Source organism: Mchenga conophoros, linkage group LG16 (genome assembly GCF_057382185.1).
Source record: "Mchenga conophoros isolate Kocher_MC1m ecotype Shallow Benthic linkage group LG16, M_conophoros_male_GT1.1, whole genome shotgun sequence".
Classification (NCBI taxonomy): domain Eukaryota; kingdom Metazoa; phylum Chordata; class Actinopteri; order Cichliformes; family Cichlidae; genus Mchenga; species Mchenga conophoros.
The window spans coordinates 36,711,488-36,732,275 of record NC_140541.1 but is presented as its reverse complement, the minus strand read 5'-3'; the positions used below and the strand labels follow the sequence as shown (position 1 = coordinate 36,732,275).

General features: G+C 40.5%; 1 protein-coding gene across 1 annotated transcript in view; it reads right to left on the bottom strand.

The window, feature by feature from the left end:
- The window catches only part of LOC146557267 (polycystin-1-like protein 2), a 50,892-nt gene that overhangs the window by 18,392 nt on the left and 11,712 nt on the right, over window positions 1-20,788 (bottom strand). The window contains exons 4-22 of the mRNA XM_085250554.1: window positions 18,280-18,390; window positions 15,800-15,947; window positions 12,002-12,231; window positions 11,652-11,842; window positions 9,922-10,138; window positions 9,151-9,293; window positions 7,893-9,006; window positions 6,967-7,112; window positions 6,705-6,866; window positions 5,961-6,098; window positions 5,568-5,699; window positions 5,266-5,390; window positions 4,088-4,208; window positions 3,834-3,965; window positions 3,073-3,186; window positions 2,415-2,529; window positions 2,129-2,319; window positions 1,815-2,045; window positions 1,246-1,347 (exon numbers count right to left, since the gene is read on the bottom strand). Coding sequence (XP_085106680.1) covers window positions 1,246-1,347; window positions 1,815-2,045; window positions 2,129-2,319; window positions 2,415-2,529; window positions 3,073-3,186; window positions 3,834-3,965; window positions 4,088-4,208; window positions 5,266-5,390; window positions 5,568-5,699; window positions 5,961-6,098; window positions 6,705-6,866; window positions 6,967-7,112; window positions 7,893-9,006; window positions 9,151-9,293; window positions 9,922-10,138; window positions 11,652-11,842; window positions 12,002-12,231; window positions 15,800-15,947; window positions 18,280-18,390 — 3,863 coding nt within the window. The remainder of the gene's footprint in view (window positions 1-1,245; window positions 1,348-1,814; window positions 2,046-2,128; window positions 2,320-2,414; window positions 2,530-3,072; window positions 3,187-3,833; window positions 3,966-4,087; window positions 4,209-5,265; window positions 5,391-5,567; window positions 5,700-5,960; window positions 6,099-6,704; window positions 6,867-6,966; window positions 7,113-7,892; window positions 9,007-9,150; window positions 9,294-9,921; window positions 10,139-11,651; window positions 11,843-12,001; window positions 12,232-15,799; window positions 15,948-18,279; window positions 18,391-20,788) is intronic.

Sequence of the window (20,788 nt, the reverse complement as noted above, 5' to 3'; positions counted from 1 at the left end):
GATGGAGCAACCCCAGAAGTCTTTGGTTATTGAGTGCTTCACGGTGTTTCACTGCCAGCGAAACATGAAGAGTTGCTGAATGGCGTATTGTGTGTTTGGGTAACACAGATGAAAAAGTTCTTGTTTGTGGTGAACAGTGTTGATCAAGTTACTTGAAAATAGTAATTAGTTACTAATTACTGATTACTTCTCCAAGATGTAATCCTGTTACTTTACTGATCACTTGTTTTCAAAAGTAATTAGTTACTTTATTACTTAGTTTATAAAAACATGAGACACAACCTCAATACATAATAAAGCGAAAGACCTTTCAGCCCAGTTCTTTTTCTGCATAATCCATCATTATGTAAAATGTAATCAAATGAAAAAGTCTCTCTTTAAAACGTGTTTTATTGGTTTTAATCTTTTAACTTTAAGCATCAAGCAAAAATTTAATTATATGCAATATTCTCTGTGAAATGTGTTTAACATTCAAACCTATTTTCTGCATATTCCAGCTTATAAAATAAAATAATGTTTTGCGTTTGCACTCACTCTTTCAAATAAAATCTAAGACTCAGCGGCACTGGGTCCTGTGGCTCTTAAATCTATTTTCATCTATTTAGCAGGAGTGGGGCGGGTGGAGGTTTGCCCGGTGCCTCAGCAGTCATGTCAGTGGGAGGATCCGGGGATTTCTCTGTGAATTTCACATTCCCGTGGCGGTGTGCTCGGTGCTTGCTCAGATTTAATGTTTAATTTTTCGCTGTAGAAAGAAGTTTTTTTTTTCCACGCAGAGTGAACAGCAAACGCTAATGTTTTTGTCACTTACAGAATCAAACTCAAAGTAATGCCAGTACTTCCAAGCTTTAAACGCCGCATGGTTGTACCTTCTCTCCTGCACTCCATATTATTCATTGTTGATCTGCACATGGACGTTGCTGCCACGGACGTCGCACGCTTGTACGTCCTTGTCGTGAGACACGCTCACAAACAAAATCACGGTTTAGTAACGCAGTAACGCAGGGTGCTTATGGGAGAAGTAACAGTAATCTAATTGCTTTTTTGGCAATAGTAATCCCTTACTTTTCTCATTACTTGAAAAAAGTAATCGGATTACAGTAACGCTACTGCCCATCTCTGGTGGTGAAATTGTAAAAAGATGAGCTGCTGATAAGCAGACTGAAAACAGAGAACGTGCATCTCATGATGTTTCCACAAGTCTAAAGTAACTTTGTGATAAGTGTGACTTTCACTGAACACATGTACCTGAGAGGAAGTGGAGGCTCCTATACGATGCCCGGTGCAGACACTCAACAGGTAGCGATACTCATCCATTGGATCATTGTCCTCCAGCTCTGTCACCTTTACCTGTTATTCAGCCAACAAGCAAAAATATTATATGGACATGAGATGGAGACGCTATTCCCAAACAGAAAAGCTGTTCACATATTAGCGTTCAACTATCTATCTAGAAACTATCTATCTATCTATCCAGAGAGAGTTCATGTAAGAATATAGAAGATGCAGAGAGATACAAGTGTGTATTTTAGAAGTGGCTGAAATGACCTTAAGCTTCAAGGATCAAACAGATGAGAAGTGAGCTACAAAGTCTTTCTAGCTATTTTCTTTATTCTCTAACTCATACACCTCCAGGTTTTCACAACATCAAGCGTCCCCTGGAGCCTCAAACACAACTGTTTCCACAGAAAACACCTCAGAACAACTAACATATAAGTTGTTGTTGTGTTTTTTTTTAAGATATATAATACTCCTAGGAAACAGACAAGCCTTTTGTTATTTTTAATCTGTTCTTCAGTCCACGAGAGATGCAATACCTTGACTGTGTCTTGAATATCTTTTCGTCTTGCCCACACGAGGACCAAGAGATATGCCAAAAAGAGTGCCGCGACGAAGCACACAACCACAGGATTATCGGCAAAGGTTGCAAATAGCTCAGCAGTGCGTGACGGGTCGACAAGGTTGGGAGTGACAAAGAAGGAGTTCCCAAAGAAGGTGAGGTGGTTGCAGAGGCACTGGGTTTCTAAATGCGTGGTATTGGCACCAACCTTGAAAGACAACAGCTTATATTTCCATTATTGTTTAAGCAACGCCTCACTGTACGTGTAGCAGATTGAAATGTTGCACTTACTCTGCATCCAGATTTGCTCCAGTCCAGTAGTGATTTATTCCAAAATTGACATGAGGTTGTGATGGGCGTAATTGATAAACTGGCATTTATAGATTTTATACCTGGGCCCACTATGGGTCTCACAACAAGATAATGCACTCCAGTGTTGCCCTTTAAATCCTCAGGGTGCAGGAGCCATGTGTATTTCTCCTCTGTGCAGGCACATGAGACACAGTCAAATCTCACTTCAGTCACATTAGAAGTGGAAAAAATCTTGTCACCACAATTAAGCAAAGGCATTTCTTACCTTGTGTGGCTCCCTGCTGAGGCATCTCTGTTGCCGCTACATAATTTGTCTCAGTAGGGTAGTCATTATAACCAAGGAGGACTTTGAAGGGTAAAGGAACCTTTGAAGGCATCATCTTTAAAAGGTTGGACATGCAAGACAAAATCTTATGAATGCGCAATCTAAAATAAAATCATGAATTTCCTTCATGAAAGAATAAAGAATATAATTAGTAAAACTATGATTGGCTGCAGTCATCATAGTGCTACAGTGTAGCAAAGATATGAAGTTTTAGGGAGGGTAACAGCGTGGCTCTACATATTTGACATGACAATCTGTCAGCGGTTAATCACTATGACATTAATTTACATCAAATAAAGATTCTTCTGATGTAGGTGATGAAATGTGTCAGAAACTGGTACATATATTCGTGGTCTCCAGGAGATGACCTGCAATAGCTGATCTTTTAATGCAAAACTGCCATGTAAAAATTTTCTTTAGCCTCGTCTTGTAGCTACACTTTCTGCTAACAGTTAGCAATGTTAGCATGGTCACAAGCAAAAGTCACGCTGAACAGAATGTAGCCTCTGTATGTAATGTAACCATAATATAACTGTCCACTAAGCATGTTTGCTTCTTCTAATTTCAGGAGTCGACATAAAAGAACAAGTCACTGAACCTTTAGAACCAGGGTAGAGTTCGCTGAAGGAATATCAATAACCGTTGTGCTGAAGTTCCCCAAGTCCAGAATAGTGGTGTTCACTTGTTCTCCAGCAAACCGTGGAAACATGATCTGAAGTCAGATGTTAGAAAGCAGTTATCCACTGTTTCAAAATGTAGCCACTTTAACATATTTTAAACTTGTAAAATAGTTACATGCAAGTAACATATTAATTAGTACTACTACTACTATTAATTGTACTACTATTTAAAAGTAGTAATCCCTCCCCAGAATTACATCAGGCCCTTTTCTATTATATAATTTTTTTTGTCATTGAGTGAAAGTATTTGCATAAGTATTTAATCCTCAAGTAAAATATGACTTAGCACTTGGTGGAGAAATTGAAAGCAGTAAAATGTTTCTTGTAGGTGGTCACCACCTTCTCTCACATCTAGGGAGGGATTATAGCCCAGTCCCCTTTACAGAAACTCTCTAAACTCTCCAGGTTTCTTGGCTTCTTCTTGGTGACTCACAGTTTCAGCTCTCTCCCTAGATTATCAAATTCTGGAGATTGGTTAGGCCACTCCATGACCTTATTGTGATTCTTTTTTAGCCAGTGTTTTAGCCATTGATAGGAATTCTGGGCAACAGATTCACCATCTTCACTTCTGTCACAAAACTATTCTTAATATGCATTTCTCAAAAGTCCCCAGAAACAAGTCCTCTCAAAAGGAGATTGAAAACAGTAAGTGTGGATGCTGTAATGTTGCTACACTGACCTGAATATCCTTACTTAAGTTTTCCACAGGGATAACAGACCCTTCTTTTGTTGTGAGGGATAAATAACCTATGAATCTGCTGATGTCCCATCCCACCTTCCAACAAAATGGGTTTACATCTAAGTTCAGCATCTGAAAGTGTAATTCAAAGATCAGGTCAGACATTAGACGTTAGGATGATTGAGCAAAATTGATTTACACACATGTACATATCCACAGCACAAACACTCATAGGCACATGGGTATTGACGTACTCGCACATCCACTGGTTTGTCTGAAGGAAGTATGGTAGTGGGTAGTTGTGGGAGAGAAAATGTGATGCAGGTACAGTTGGTAATATTTACGGAGCCTGTGTACAAGACTGCTGGTAAAACTCTGTAAGAAAAGATCAGGAGATCCACATTAAACATGTGCTTCTCTTAAATATTAGTTTGCAAGTTTAACAGCTCTGGAATCAATAAACTATTAATATACAAAGTAAAATGTGTTTTCATTGCGACTTGGCTACTTGTAACCACGTTATGGTAGTTATGTTAACAACTGGAGGGGACATAAATGTGAACCACTGTCACTTCAAAGAGGCTCAGTAAGAGATCCTTTTACTATATAATGTTGTCAGTATAATAAGCCACTGTAAAAACAAAACTGGATTCAATCTGGATTGTCACAGATTCTGCCTTTACTGTAGTAAACGGATATTTTTAGGACATAGTCACTCCTCAGCGCTTTCATAGGTGCCACACAACATTGTTTTATGGAAAATGGAAATGGAAAATGTGAATGTGGCACTTACAAATGTGGATTGTACAAGATGGACATTATATTTCTTCATTTCCATTTAATACTTGTACAGCTGCTGTTATTGTGTATATATATATTTATATTTCTTCATACATTCTTATATATTTCTATACTGTGTATTGTGTATTTTGTTGTACAGTTATTCTATTTTCAACTTTAATTTATATATTTTATCTTATTCTTTCCCAGTTAAATTTACCCTTCATTCTAATTTGTGTTGTACAGTTATTTCATTTTTAACTTAAATTTTTATATTTTATTTTGTTTTATTTTATTCCTTCCTAGTTAAATTTGCTCTTTTTAATTTTTATATTTATTTCCTATCTTATTCATAGCTTTTTCATTTTCCTTTAGGTCACGAGCAGTTGTGTAAGCATTTCACTACATATCGTACTGTGTATGACTGTGTATGTGACAAATAAAATTTGAATTTGAAACATCTGTATTTGCTGAATTTTCCATGTGGTTTATGCAGGTTTTCCTTTATTTTGTCACCCATCCGTAGACAGGTGACTGTAGGCTTCAGCTTTTTAGTATACCAGCATCAGTGAGATTTTTCCAGTTCAAATTTCTGGGACATGTGGTTAATTTTTGTTTGATAACTTTGTCTTGCATTCGAAGTGAAACTTACCTTCTGACAAATACTTTAACGTGCGTTTTCTGAATTATGCTTGAGTCCTCATTGAGCTCCATAAAGACCAACATCGCACTCTGTATATTGTACAGGGCCCCAAGAAGGCCATCTGAGGTAATTTTCTGCAACACACAACATTTAGAATAAGAAATAAAACTGATTTTAAATACAAAAAGGTTTTTTTTGAAGAGACAGCAGATATTGCTGGGAAGTGATATTGATTTGCATATCTAACATTAAAAGCTACCACGATTCCCCAGAGAAATAAACACAATCAGTATCGGCCTCATAAGACTCACACTGGGACAATAGTCGAGCATGTTGCTTATGCCCTCCACAATAATGTTGGCTGTGGCAAAGACTTCAGTTGCGTTTAGATCCATGTGGAGGAGAAATGAACTCAGGGTTGCGAACAATGATGCGGCCCTTTCCTGAAGGTGGAAATTAACTCACAGTCACAGACATGTATTTGGGAGAAATTATGAAGATATTAACATTTTTGAATTGTCAAAAGCTTTAAAATGTGGTCCTCATGTCCCACCTTTAATTTTAAAAAAGCCCTGTCCACCAAACATTTACTTCCCATTAAGAAGGGAGCTACAGTGAAAGCAACGTACATCAGTACGCATTGCAGAGAGATGTCTACAGTCCTTACTGATGGATTCCTCCTTTTTTGAACTTCTCTACAGTACCTGTGCTGATGTATTGAGTTCAGTCCCTTTCTTGACGAGAGAAGCAAGTGCTGTGGCTAACACCTGAACGTCTTGTAGAGTTTTGTTGAGATTTTCATTTACTATAGCAATCAATATGTCCAGCATCTTCTGTCGAAGCTTCAGACACCAACAAAATAAATGCATAAAAAAGTGACATATTAGAATTTTACAGTAACAATGTTGTTCATTCAGATTCAAACATTTCCTGATTCACAGAGATGGTTTTTCCTTTCCATCCACCCTGTCTGATTAAGTTTGGAAATGAGACCTGTGTTTTCTTGAGAAGCTGTCAAAAAGATGTAAAATTACACACAGAAACTTCCTTTGAATGAATCAACTGTTGGGCGGCTCCTAAAGCATGCCCTATTAAAGGCCTGTACACACTGACTGCAATCTGAATACACAACAACAAAAGGAAGAAATGGAGATTCTGGGTTCATCCAAATCTCACAACAAAGAAGCAACAGAGAAAATTTGGTGGTTTGATTCATAACTGCATTATGACTGTTTTTGTACATATTTTAGGATGTCAGTGGAGCTGTCCAGACTCTTTTTGCAAAATTACACGGTTGATGTTAACAGCTGCATTAACAATACGTGAGCCTGAAAAATTTTTAACCCATCCGGTGTGTAAAGGCCTTAAAAGTTAAAAGCTTGCTTAGCCCTGCTGGCAGCACAAGGCTCTTCACTGGTCCTATCCTTAAACAGGATGAGATTTGCTACCTTTTGCCTATCTGCTTGTCCTGCAGGATCAGATTGGTCGTTAAGTTCATTGGCCACAGAACTGAAGAGTTGTCCAGCGACTTCTGGTGACAGCTGGCCTTCTGCCTTTAGCTGATCCAAGATGTTCTCTATTGAGCTTAAGCTCAAAGTTGAATCCATAACCTGATGAGAAGAAAATATTTTCTCACAGTACTACAAAATCAGAGCATTTCCGTACTCTGGATCTTTTCTCGTCAGTACATGCATCCTATTTGTGGCATACCTGTGCAGTTATAGTGGTGCTGAGTACTGTTTGGCCTTCACCCGTTGCAGTTGCCAGTATATTCAGTTTGTAGTTAGAATTGCTGTCTCCGAGAGGAAGGAAGATGAATTTTACTTCATTGCTCTGACTGCATCGCAGAGTCTTACCTGATAAGGTTCAAACAAGAGAGTTTCTATCATTATTAGATTTCTAGTGAAATATACTCCATTGTGTTTGTAGCTAAATGAATATTATGAATATTTCAGTATTGGATTATTAATCACACTACTAGCCAATCACATTATATGGTGCTACGATAATAGTAGCTGCATCCCTCACTTGCTCACCTGTCGCTGTACGCATTTGAGCCCTCTGTCACCTGACTTCCCTAGCTGTTACAGGTAGGAGTCATGTCACTACTGCCTCAGTCTGAATGGGCTACACTTTGGTTGAGTGGTGCTACTCGTGTTTTTGTGGAGATCACCTGTGGATTATTTCTCCGGAAGCCTTCCATCGATTTCTGGTATGTTATTTTGTGCCGTATGTTTATTGTTTTACTTGGTAGTAAATGCGTGTGTTTTTAGGCTGTAGCTGCAGAAGCCTCCTATTGGCCACGTCGTTTGCAGATTGGGCAACGCCGTTTGATCAGTAGCGGAAAGTGGGGTGAGTTGTGCCAGTTTTTACTTAGAGTGACTTTACAGTGAGGCCTTGAAAGGAATGCTTCTTTCTATAATATGTACATATATTTCAGGATCTAACTCATCCCTGGGATCAGTCACTTTGGATTGTTCTACAGTGCCACCCCCGTGTTTCTATGGATCTTTAGAAACACAACTTACCGCTGGGACAAATCGCCCCAAATGTTAAAACAACGTGGAAAATAAATGCCACTGTTTACTTAGTTACATCAGTGTCTTAAAAGATTTTGCTGATCCAGAAGTACTTACTCTGAGTGCTGAAACAATACTGACAGTTAGAGCAGGGATTTTCAGTATTGCAAGTTATATCAAAAGCATCAAGGATTGTTCCACTCTGTGGAGATATGCTACATGACAAGCCACTGGAGCCATCTCCATCCGTTCCGCAATCAGGTCCTCCCCCTCCCCCTTTTTCGCAGTCGCCTTTTCCACAGTCGCCTTTGCAACAGTCTCCTCCCCCTTTTTCGCAGTCGCCTTTTCCGCAGTCGCCTTTGCAACAGTCTCCTCCCCCTTTTCCACAGTCACCTTTGCAACAGTCTTCTCCCCCTTTTCCACAGTCGCCTTTGCAACAGTCTCCTCCCCCTTTTTCGCAGTCGCCTTTTCCGCAGTCGCATTTGCAACAGTCTCCTCCCCCTTTTTCGCAGTCGCCTTTTCCACAGTCGCCTTTGCAACAGTCTCCTCCCCCTTTTTCGCAGTCGCCTTTTCCACAGTCGCCTTTGCAACAGTCTTCTCCCCCTTTTTCGCAGTCGCCTTTTCCGCAGTCGCATTTGCAACAGTCTCCTCCCCCTTTTTCGCAGTCGCCTTTTCCACAGTCGCCTTTGCCACAGTCTCCTCCCCCTTTTTCGCAGTCGCCTTTTCCGCAGTCGCCTTTGCAACAGTCTCCTCCCCCTTTTTCGCAGTCGCCTTTTCCGCAGTCGCCTTTGCAACAGTCTCCTCCGCCTTTTCCACAGTCGCATTTGCCACAGTCGCCTTTGCAACAGTCTCCTCCCCCTTTTTCGCAGTCGCCTTTTCCACAGTCGCCTTTGCAACAGTCTTCTCCCCCTTTTCCACAGTCGCCTTTGCAACAGTCTCCTCCCTCTTTTTCGCAGTCGCCTTTTCCACAGTCGCATTTGCCACAGTCTCCTCCCCCTTTTTCGCAGTCGCCTTTTCCGCAGTCGCCTTTGCAACAGTCTCCTCCCCCTTTTTTGCAGTCGCCTTTTCCACAGTCGCATTTGCCACAGTCTCCTCCCTCTTTTTTGCAGTTGCCTTTTCCACAGTCGTCGTTTCCGCAGTCTCCTTCCCCTCCATCTCTTTGAGTTATTGTAGCTGAACGGTTAGCTGTGAGTGTCAGTAGAGCTCTGCCAACTCTAACATGCTTCTTTCTCTGAAAACACAAGCATTTATAAATGTCAGGTAAGGTAGAACAAAGGTGAGGATGAGGGTTAATATTTACTTAAAATATTATTTTGTACAGTTACATTAGAAGTACAACTACATAACTATAAATTGGATGGACTTCTGTAATTACCCGTCTGTTGTTCATTCCAAACAAAATGTTATTTTGATCGCTGGGTTTAAAGCCTAAATCTTTATCACAAGAAGCAGATATATTCAGCACCACTTCAAGAGAGGAGAAGATGTTCCAAACTCTGAGTTTTGCTTCTATAGAACCTGTAGAAAAACACACGGAAAAAATCAATGAATCAGCAGTAGAATCTGTAAATATTCATGTTTCAGACATTTTGACTGACATCAAATTCGGGTGGCTGTAGCTCAGGAGGTAGAGCAGGTCATCTACAGTCCTAATTAGAAGGTTGGTGGTTTGATCCCTGGCAGCTCCAGTCTGCATGATACCAACCCAATGCATCCATCAATGTGAGTGAATGTGTATGAACATAAGTTGTAAGTTGTAAGTAAGTTGTGTAAAGCACTTAGAGTGCCTAGGCAGAGTAGAAAATGAGATGCATTAACACTATGGAATACCTGTGTTATCAATTTCAAAATACTATATCGCCTTATTCTTAGATTATCATTCACAAGATTTTTGGAGAACTTGATCTTTGACCTTGAGGTTGAGGTCACCAAGATTTAAACTTGTCTGAGACTTTTAATAGATACACTAATTTGAACATCCTATGTTGCTTTGTTCTTGAGTTATCACATTCACAATCTTTGGTATTCATGATGCCCGCCCACCTGGCAGAACGACAACAATACCTTCAATTAGCCTTTTATGGCTGAGGGGTAAAATGCACTACATAAGAAGCAGTCCATTTACCATTTACATTTTAAAGCTCACCTTGAATTGGGTTTTCAGTTTCAAACATTTCCTTTCTGGTATTCATTTGTCTGGTTTCAGTGAACAAGCCATTGTTTCCAGAAAGAGAAAACAAGAGCATCACAGGCTCTCCTCGTACAAGGGAAACATCAAAAATAATAAATGGGGAATCTAAACATTCATCGCCCGCTGTCAACACAGAGGCCTGAAGTCCAACTATTTTCTCCAGAACACACACCTGTGGGATAAGCAGAATTACAAAGCAGAGGAACACATTAATCAGATAACAGAAGCAGATAACACGTTAATCTGATAACACATTAATCTGGCAATTAGTGTTTACTATGAAAATACATTAAAGATACATTAAAAATACTCTACAAAGCATTTTAATTCAGTAAGAAATTGTCTGATAAAGAAAAATCTTGACATATTAAATTGTGACTGTCTATGAGAAGAATAAAACTGTCATGGTCTGGGTGAGTGCGGGGTTTTTCCACTCTGCTGGGCTCCACGTTCAGGCGGAGACTCCAATCAGCCTTCACACCTGATTCCAATCAAGTCACCAGCATATAAGACCAGCGCTCACAACAGACCTCTGCCAGATCTACAGCTAACGCACTACCTGCCTGGGCGTTACGCTTCTCAAACTGAACTGCACCTATCTCTGTCTGGATGCTGGTTTCCTGATATCTGGTTGTAACCCCCTCAATCGTGGCACTTCGCCTGCCCACCTCCCTGCCAGGCCTGTTGCTACAAGTGTATTCCAGACCCTCCTTGGACCTCTAGCATGCCACTTTCACCTGCTATGTGTAAGCCATAACCATCATAGTTGAATCCACCGACTGACATTCACTAGACTGCCACTGACTGCCTGTCTCTTCTCGTTATAGTGACTCTGTGTACCTCCACCCAGGCCGCTGCCCCTTTTCCCTCCCCAGGATCTGGTCACAAAATCTAGCATCTAGTCTAGGGTGTGAATGGGTGGATGACTGGACGTGTAAAGCGCTTTGGGGTCCTTAGGGACTAGTAAAGCGCTGTACAAATACAGGCCATTTACCATTTAGTCATAGCGCACAGTCTGAGCTCCATGTTCCATAGTCTGGCCTCTTAGCCTTCACAGTCCATATCCTACATTATTTCCTGCTCTGTAATTAAACTACGCACTGTAAATAAAGCACTGTATTCACTCCAGTTTTGCCTCCCTCTGTGTCTGCATTTCAGTCCACACTCACCGCCTGGCCCTCTCGGCCGTAACAAAAACTTCCAATATATTTCCAGAGTTTTTGTGCCATGCAAAGAAGAGCAGGTGAGCTTCCTGTTTACGGAGGTTAGCTGGCAGCTGAGTGACATCAGACCTTGTGGTTTAATTTTGATTAAACTTAGATCAAAGGCACATTTTCACACTATGTTCCTTGACTTAAAATGACTGATTACCTTAATGGGGACAGCAGGATGAAAGTGCAGACTTTTAAATTCATAGTTGGTATGAAAAAAAAAAAAAGAAATAATTGTGAATTAAATTGAGAGAGATGTTCTCGTCTTCCCAGTTATATTTCCCTAATTATCTTAAAGAAGTTTTATAATTAAAGGTTAAATTTAATTAAGAATTTTAAACAGTCTAATTTTTCAATCAGTACTCAAATTCTTTATTCATATGAACACCATGCTCAACAGAAACCTGGGGATGATACATCATTATTTTTGTTACTGTTGTACTAAAAGAAGACTATTAGTTTGATTTACTGTACCTGCAGGTCTTTGGACACTTCAAGGAATGTGACCGTGTTAGACGCATAAAGTGTCAGATGGTGGCAGCCAGACCCGAGCTGCGTCACTATTTCTGATGTTACTGTGACGTTCTGGGGTTCAGTTCCTCTGACCACAGATAAACCGGACAACGGCTTTTCATCAGCTTTGATTCTGTAGGTCACATTCGTACCTAAAGAATAGAAAACAAATAAAACTTAAGTGACAGTAAAAGTCAAACATGATTTCGGGAAAAAAACAAATATATGCTCAAACTAAAGCCGATGCTGTTATGTAGAGATATCAAAATTTCAACTTAATTATTTGATATTAGGTTCACTTTGGTACCTACCTGCTTTTACTTCCATTTGAATATGAAAGGCTTCTCCACACAGGGCTTTGCAGTTGGTTTCATAAAAAGACAGGTTTCCAGCATAGCACTTGATAACACCGATCTCTGCAACAGGCTCTTGAATCGTAATTATTTTCTGAGCAGTAATGTGCATTTCACTGCAAGTGCATTCAGCTGCCACAATAAAGGTACTTGGATGAGTGTATTTGTGCACCACACTGCTCTCCAACCTGAGCAAATTCAAAAACAGGAATCAGCGTGTTCGTTTGAGTAACACTATTTCAGATATGCCACACAACCATTAAGTGCATCAAAATCAAATTAAACAAACAGCCATTAGCATCAAATGGTTTTTAATCCCAGTGTAATGGTGTAATGTGTCATAAAAATTATTATTATTATTATTATTATTATTTTTATTTTTTACTATTTAATTTGTAAAAATGTGTATACACACACACACACACACACACACACACACACACACACACACACACACACACACACACACACACACGTAGGAAAATATTTAGTATACACATCCAGAAATGCATACACTATTATATATTGTACATATATTTATTAGTTTCAGGTTGGCCATTCTTGTATTTTGCTCGTTTGTGTTGTTGTGTTTGCACATCTCTGTTGCTTGTGGGGCTCGCACACAAGAATTTCACTCGCATGTGCTGTGCCAGTGTGCCTGCACATGTGATGTGACAATAAACGTGATTTGATTTGAATTGATTTTGAAAAATGAAATCTTCCCTGACTCTTAAGTCTTTAACAAAATGTTGTCTGATATCACTGAAAGACTTTGGTACTTTAGTTGTAAGTGCAAATTCAAAAGATGTTGCATGTGCTTGTTCACAACTGAACAACAACACTGAACCAGGGGTCACTCCAGGAAGATCTCTATTCCTGACTCCAGGGTGAGTTTGCTGGTAGTCAAAATCTGTCAGAAAAAGGGTGATGCACTAAAAATCTTCTCGAGGTTGCCATGGATTGCTTGCAGATCGCCACAGTTACCTGCAGACTGGAGCGACTCACCAGCTACTCGCTGAGTACAAAGTGCCCAGATCCCATGGGTGCAAAACAAGCCCAAATCATCAGCCTTCCAACACTTTGCTTGACAGCTGGTAGGAGGTGTGAGGTCCTGATATGCTGATATATGTTTGGGCTCTACCAAATGGGTGGCTGTGCATTGTAGCCAAGCATCTCCAATTTGGTCTCATCTGGTCAAAGAACATTGTTTCTGAAATTTTGCAGTTTGTACAAACATACTCCGTGCTGCCATGTTCTTTTAGAGAGAAGATGATTTCTCCTGGCAACCCTTCAAAGCCAGCCATGCTTCTTTGAATTATTCTGTCATGAATTTTAATGTTATGAACGTTAGCATGTGGCCTGAGACCTGTGGAGTCTTACAGTAGAATGTTTTTATTATTTTTGCGCAGTCTCCTTGGGGTAAATTGACAGAGACGTTCAATCTTGTGATCGTTAATCAAGTGCTTTCCTGCAAAGAAGCGCAAGGATATAACATAGAAGTCCTCAATCCTTTAGAGAATGCTCGACATTCAACTTGTTTAAGGCACAGGTTAAAAACTGGTTATGGACAAATCAAGTGTGTGATCATGTATAAGTTGTATAGTTTTAATGTTTTATTTGGGAATAGAACGGTGTGTATGTGTGAGTACTTTTAATGTTTTATGGACAACAGATGGAAATTAGCCCTTGGCTATAATCTGGCATGTTTACATTCATGTAATTTATTTTACATTTATGTTCATTAACATGCACTGTCCTAAATAAATTAAATTAAAGTTCACCTAATGCCTGTGAGTATATCATAATGGTTTTCTGGACATTACACACAGAACGTCTAATAAAATTTTTAGGGTTTTTTTTGGCGATTTAAATGGGAGAAATTGGGTGAATAATGCAGTTCTTCAAAAATAACTGAACTTACATCTGCTGATCATTCCTGCATTTATTCCCAGTACCTTTACTGAAAGTGGCTGCAGTTAAAAACAGGTATGCAATCTAGTGGCTCGCTTATTAATTTCCATTAGGCATTCAAAAAACATTTATAAATAAAAACATTAAATTTTTAAAACATCCCTTTCCTTGCAAAATAAGACATCTTGCAGATTATCAATATGTGACCTGTTCTTAAGGTTTACAGATTCAGGTAACTTATAACGCTGATGGAGATGGTAGGCCTACACAACTTTCCTCCAGCTTTTGTACAAATGACTTTGATAGCAGCATGGTCCAACTGAAGTGCGGTGTGCCTGTTTGTATCATTACATTTCATGGTTAAATTCAACATAAGGATGAAATAAGTTGCACATTCACTATGATACAGGTGATGATTGTGTGGTGAACAGATGTAGCAGATCCAGCTAAAGATATAATGGATTGTTGTGGTTCACACTTTCATAGTGAACTTTGTTAAACTTTCACCAAGCTCATGTTGTCACATGTCAGAGCAGTGAGACCGATTACACAAACAATGCTGACGCAGGCTCATGACACGCTCAACTGTTGACTGATTTTTTATTTATTTTGTAGACTGCATTGCTTCTTCTAAGTGCTGAGCCTTTTATAGCTGAAGCGTCAAAACCTTCTCTGGCATGGTTCCTAGGCTGCATCCTACTTCTAGATGCTGTAATGTTTCTGTTGCTGTGCGCCTTGTCAGCTCTGGTAAACAAATTACTGCCGGCTGACGTAAAAGGCATTACTACCAGTACAGCAGTGACTGTCGCCACAGACACCAGGATTCAAAACTGAAACTGTGCCCTCCAAAAACAGGAAATACAGATTTAATCACCACTGATTAACTGATTACGAATGAGCTTGAATCTAACAGATGTTCATTTCTATATGACAGCCCCACACACCCACCCACACAAATGTAGTATCTAAAAGCACAAAAAGCCAATGGGATGCATTTGGGAATCACAGGAGGTGAGCTGGGTGTTGGCGAGCTGGAAACTGGAAACAGAGTAGATTGATTGGATTAATCAGTCCATCTGGTGAATTCCCCTGCCAGATGGACTGAAGACAATTGGCAGGTGATTTTGACACAGTGTTAGGAATGATGGGGAAATTTTTAATTTCTCTACTTTGTGCATCTTTGTCTCATCTGTCATCCCTCCATTCATTTTCCTCCTTTTGTCCAAATCAGGGTGGAGCCTATTTCAGCCTATCCTTCCGCCTGTGACTTGGAAATCAGTCTGATTATTTTATTGAAGGCTCTCTCACATTGTTGAGCAGAAGAGGAGGCTTGTCCGAGGAGCTACAGTTGTATATTGCAAAACTTGTTTTTTCCTGCCGTGATGCGTGAATGAGGAGTGCTACACCTCTGTAACATACAAACTATCCTCAAACTGGGAGTCTACACAAAAAATGAGGGTTTTTTTTCCATATCGAAGAAGAAATAACTGCTTTGCAGAGGAAGCAGCTGTGCCGCATAAATGTATTGCCATTGCTTTTAAATAGCAGCCTGGAGCAACTGTCTCAGTATGTTAAGTGCCAGTTGCACTGACTCCTTGCTCCTCCTTTTTCATCCTCATCTCCTCTGCTCGTGTCTCAGGTACGATGGACTAAGTGCACTGAGAGGATGCCAAGGAAAGGAATCAAGGATGTGCAAAACTTAGTAACAAGAAAGCAGGATAGAAGGCAAAAACAAAACTTTGACACCTACACAAAAATAACTAACCTCATGTGGAAAATAATGCAGAAAATGTTCTTTAAACTCATGGCTGAAAAAACCTAAAGATTATTAATGTTGATACTCACCCTTTTGGATTGTTCAAATTAATTACATGGCCATCTCCTGTGTTCACTCTGCAGCTAAAGTTTGTCAGGGGTGAATGTAAAAGCCACTTCACGTGGATTCTGACGTCACCAAGAACCACAGCGGTGGGAGTAACTGACAGTGCGAGCCCTGTGGTGTGGGAGGATGACCAGAAATGTTACAAAGCGCTTGTAGCCCAGCAAGCAAAAAATAGACAAGCACAAGATCTCAACAGATAGAAGCACAGATACCATAGAGGTTATTTAATGCAGGAGCATGATCTGATTTTAATGTGATCTGAGCAAAAAAATAAGAAGACAGCCCAAAGAAATAAACTGGAAATGCAGCCTTTGTTGTCAACTATAGATTGGTTTGTACTTTTTTTTGTTGGGACTGATCATATATATATTTCTGGGGTCCATGCCATTTAATGATGTATAAACAACCGAAATTACTTTAAATTAAAAATGCAGGGAGCTGAGAATTGGAGTTCAGTCGCATTTTGAGCTAACTGTAGTGTTTCCAAAAACAGCACTCCAGTACTAAACTCTACACGAATTAAAGACCTGAGTGAGCTTCTCCAGATCTTGCTGGGGCACAAATCTCCCAGTTTGACTTTATTTCAAAGATGCCAGTAGGCTGGTTTAGTTTCAACTTTCTAAAGTAGATAGTGGGAAAACTGGAACCTTTTTGTCATTTAATCGTTTCTCTATTGCTTAAACACTTCGGTGTTGTATTTGCCAATGGGAGTTGCATCTTTATCAGTAGGAAACGTTATGACAACACAGCCAAGAGTTCAAAATCTATGTACTCTGTCACATTTCCTAAAGCCTTCCAGCAGGACAGATTGTCATCTTTGCCTGGCCAATTCTGGCCCTCCAGCCTTATCTGTGACACCCCTGGTATAAGCCATTCCTGTCAGGTACAGGTAACGTGACTGAGCCTAGAGTTTGCACAGGCTCATCGTTGGAAAAACACTGTCTGGTCTGATAGGTCTCAATTTCTGCTGTGACATTCAGATGTTAGGATCAGAATTTGGTGCAAACAACCTGAAATGATGGAGTCAGCAGTTCAGGTAATGCTGTGGGGGATATTTTCTTATCATACTTTGGGCCCCTTGGTACCAGCTGAGCATCCTTTAAATGCCAAGGCCTACCGGAGAATCACTGGTGACCATCCTGTTGTAACCACAGTGTATCATCTACTGCTGGTGGCTTCCAGCAGGTTAACACACTATGCCACAAAGGTCAGATCAGCTCAAGCTTGTGTCCTGAGGATGACAACGAGTTCACTGCACTCCCAGGACCTCCACAGTCACCAGATCTCAATCCACTGGAGCACCTTTTAGATGTGGTGAACAACATGTTCACATCACAGATGTGCAGCTGCAGCAGCTGCGCGATGCTATCGTGTCAAAATGGCCCGACGTCTCTGAGGAATCTTTCCGTTTTGAATCTACCGATGTTGAGATAAGGGTCACTGTAGAAGCAGACCGTGTCTGATAGTTTGACCTATAATATAACTTGTCAGTGAAACATATAAAATGAATTTCAGTGTGAAGCTTGGATTGTTTGTTTGACATTTACCTGAACAGCTACTGCTGCCAAATAAATAAAAAAAACCCTCAGTACAGCTAGTCCTTTTCCTTTTTACGTTGCTATTAACATTAACAATCCATCTGTTCTGTCCAAGAACTCCAGTAAAGTATGAGAGTGATGAGAAGAGATTGTGCTCCTGTTTCTGAGTAAAACTTTAAATTGCTCATCAAAAATTTGGAAACAATTGGAGATAATTTATCTGAATTTCAGGAGCGGGACCAAGGCTCCAAACACACCCCTTCTGGGTCTTATCTATATATGACCCCCCAGTTCTACAAGATGTTCGTTCTCATTTTCGTGCCCCACCCGCCCCCCTTTTTTTCTTTCACTTCTTCAGTTGTCATTAGTACATCGGGATCTGCCAGGCGAGACGTCGCTACCGATGGAGACAAACTCAGACCTCCATGAAATGATAAAGTTATGTTAATCTTCCTACTATGAAGTAAAGTGTTTTATTTCTGAAACATTTTTACAACTGTCTTTGTGCTATTTGAGGTAAATAACGCTGTTTTAATAATTCTCCGTGGTTAAACAAGTGGGAGAACTTCAAATCTTTGTAAGCCATATTTTTATCTTCACACTCACCAGAAGTGAAATAAGCCACAGAGTGTGAGAGAAATTTATTGGCAATGTTTTGAGAGCTAGATTGGCAGCATTTTTTAATTGGGGTTCTAACGCCTGCATCAAGCATCATCAGCCATAGTTAATCTTATTCTAACACTTTACTGGCTCCTAACGACTTTATGTAGTACTCTAAGTGGGAAAATTAAACAGATGGGATAGAAAAGAACAGACACACGCTGCCCTTCATGGATTTAGGAAGTGTGATTCCACTTTAGAGGGAAAAAAAATGAAATTAACCTGAGCACAGAACCGTGACCTACCGTCTTTGCAGTGATAGTCCACAGACAGGTAGCTCTTCAGCTGAGGACAAGGGTCAGCAAAGGAGTTCGCAACTTCAGCAATCTGGCAGACCTGTCGGCCGTGGCAACGAGCTGGGAATCACAGAAGAATATGATTAGCTGCTGCTAGCACACACTGTCACACGCACACACATGTACGCTCCAGTGGTTTCAGCAGTGTGAAAAGTTTTGCATCTGTTCATATCTTAGTTCATGCTTTGACGACAATATGCTTCTTAGCTACCAAAATCAAAGGCAAATAAATCCCTTCAACCTCACGCACAGAGAGGGGCTTCATAATCTTGAGACGCTAAAAAATATGAAAAGAGTTGTGATAAACTTGAGATTATACTTATGGTTTGTAGAAATGAACAATATCAACATTTTAATGCAATGACTGGGCTGCAAGAGAAACAGCAGCACTGATGTGTTTATGCTGTGTTCATGTAACATTTTTTAATCATAATTATCCATCCATCCATTGTCCAATTCAAGGTTAAAGGGGTGCTGTCTCAGGGCAAAAGACAGGGTACCCTGACAGTCTGTATCAGGACTAACACAGAGAGACATGCTCACATTCATGCTGAGGGCCAATTTAAAATCCTCGAAAACTGCCAAATGTGTGTGTATTTACTGCAAATGTTAGTTATGCCAATTTAACAACAAGAAACAAGAATATAGCCAGTATATTTTTTGCCGTGTACACATCTACTATTTGGCTTTACCAAAGATCGATGGCCTAAAACGTTGATTCTGTATATCTGGACGTAGCGTTTTCAGCGGGAGAAACGTCACTCGCCCAGGTGACTTCTTCAGTCTCAGCTGACTGCAACTTTCCAACATTATAAACAGTACATTTGTACAATAACTGAAACCAGCACCACTGAATGAACAATGGGCTGTGAGGTCAGTTTCATGATCATTAATATGCAAATTGTCATGACCATTGATCAGCAACTACTGATCAAAGATCATTGATCCATGGCCATGAGTCCCATTCACAGAGAGTTGGGGAATGGCTGCAGTCACAGCATTGTAAGATGGTGACAGATGTACCCTTAGGCCCCCTCCTCGATTCAGAGATCGTCTTTCCCTTTTCACGTAACTGGCCTCCTTGACTCTGCGCTCAAACCAGCGTTCCTCCCTGTCCAGGATGTGCACATCCTCATTATTGAAAGAGTGTCCACTGGCGTAGGTGTAAATAGGCTGCAGAGTCCTGGCCTGACGAGGTAGCTCTTCTGTGTTGTGCCAACCGCTTCACCAGAGGTTGTTTGGTTTCCCAGATGTATAAATCCTGGCAATCCTCCTGGCACTTAACAGCGTACACTACGTTACTCACCAGATCCTTGAAGGTTCATTCAGTGGTGCTGGTTTCAGTCACTGTGTAAATGTACTGTTTATAGGGTTGGAAACCTGCAGTCAGCTGAGACTGAAGAAGTCACTTGGATGAGTGATGAGAAGTTTCTCGTCACTCAAAACGCTACAAGGTTCCGCATCTTCCGGGCAAGGACAGAGAGACTCAAGAGGAGCTTCTATCCCCAAGCCATCCGTGCCCTAAACACACACACCCGCCCGCTCACATCATCTATAATTGACTGAGACAGGACTCTCTTCCAGACACTCTAAACCAAGGCACAATGTACATTTCAATTCCTTTAACTTTAAATATGTTTATATTGTCTATCCTGTAAAATAGTCAGATGTCTATTCATATTAATGTACAGAATTCACCTGCTTGCTGCTACTACTGCACATTCACCCAGTGTATATACTATATGTATGTATATATTAGGGGTGCAACGATACTCGTATCGATATTGAACCGTTCGATACAGTGCTTTCGGTTCGGTACGCATATGTATCGAACAATACAAAATTTGTAATTTATTTTATCAACTTTCCTTCTGACGATGCTGTCTGTGTTGAGCGCTCAGTAAATCTGCATTCGACTACTCAGCCTAGGCTGCACTGTCGAGCACAGATCCACTGAGCGCTCAACACAGACAGCATCATCAGAAGGACGAGCGCAGGGCAAGCTAGCGAGACAGAAGTTAAGCTCTCCTTGCAACATGGCAAATTGAACCTTCCCCACCCTCATTCAGATGTGGCGTTTGGAATTATTTTGGTTTTCATGTGACGTATGACCCTGAAGGTAAGTGCGTCATGGACTAAAGTAAAACAGTATGTTGGATGTGCCACGCAATGCTCAATTACATGGGTGGGAACTAGTGTGTTAGCGAGCAGTTAGCTCGTTAACGTGTTAGCCGTCTAGCCCCACGCAGGGGTAGCTCGATAACGGAGCACTAGTGGGAACACAATGAATATGACTGCACATTTACGCCGACATCATCCTAGTGCAAAGACAAGTGGAAGCAGACAAAAACAACAAGCATGCATGTTACAAACTTTACCCAAGTCATTTAGACAGCCGTTAGCACATGATTCTCCTTATGGGGACCTGATATGTTTAATATTGTGGCGAGCTCAGACA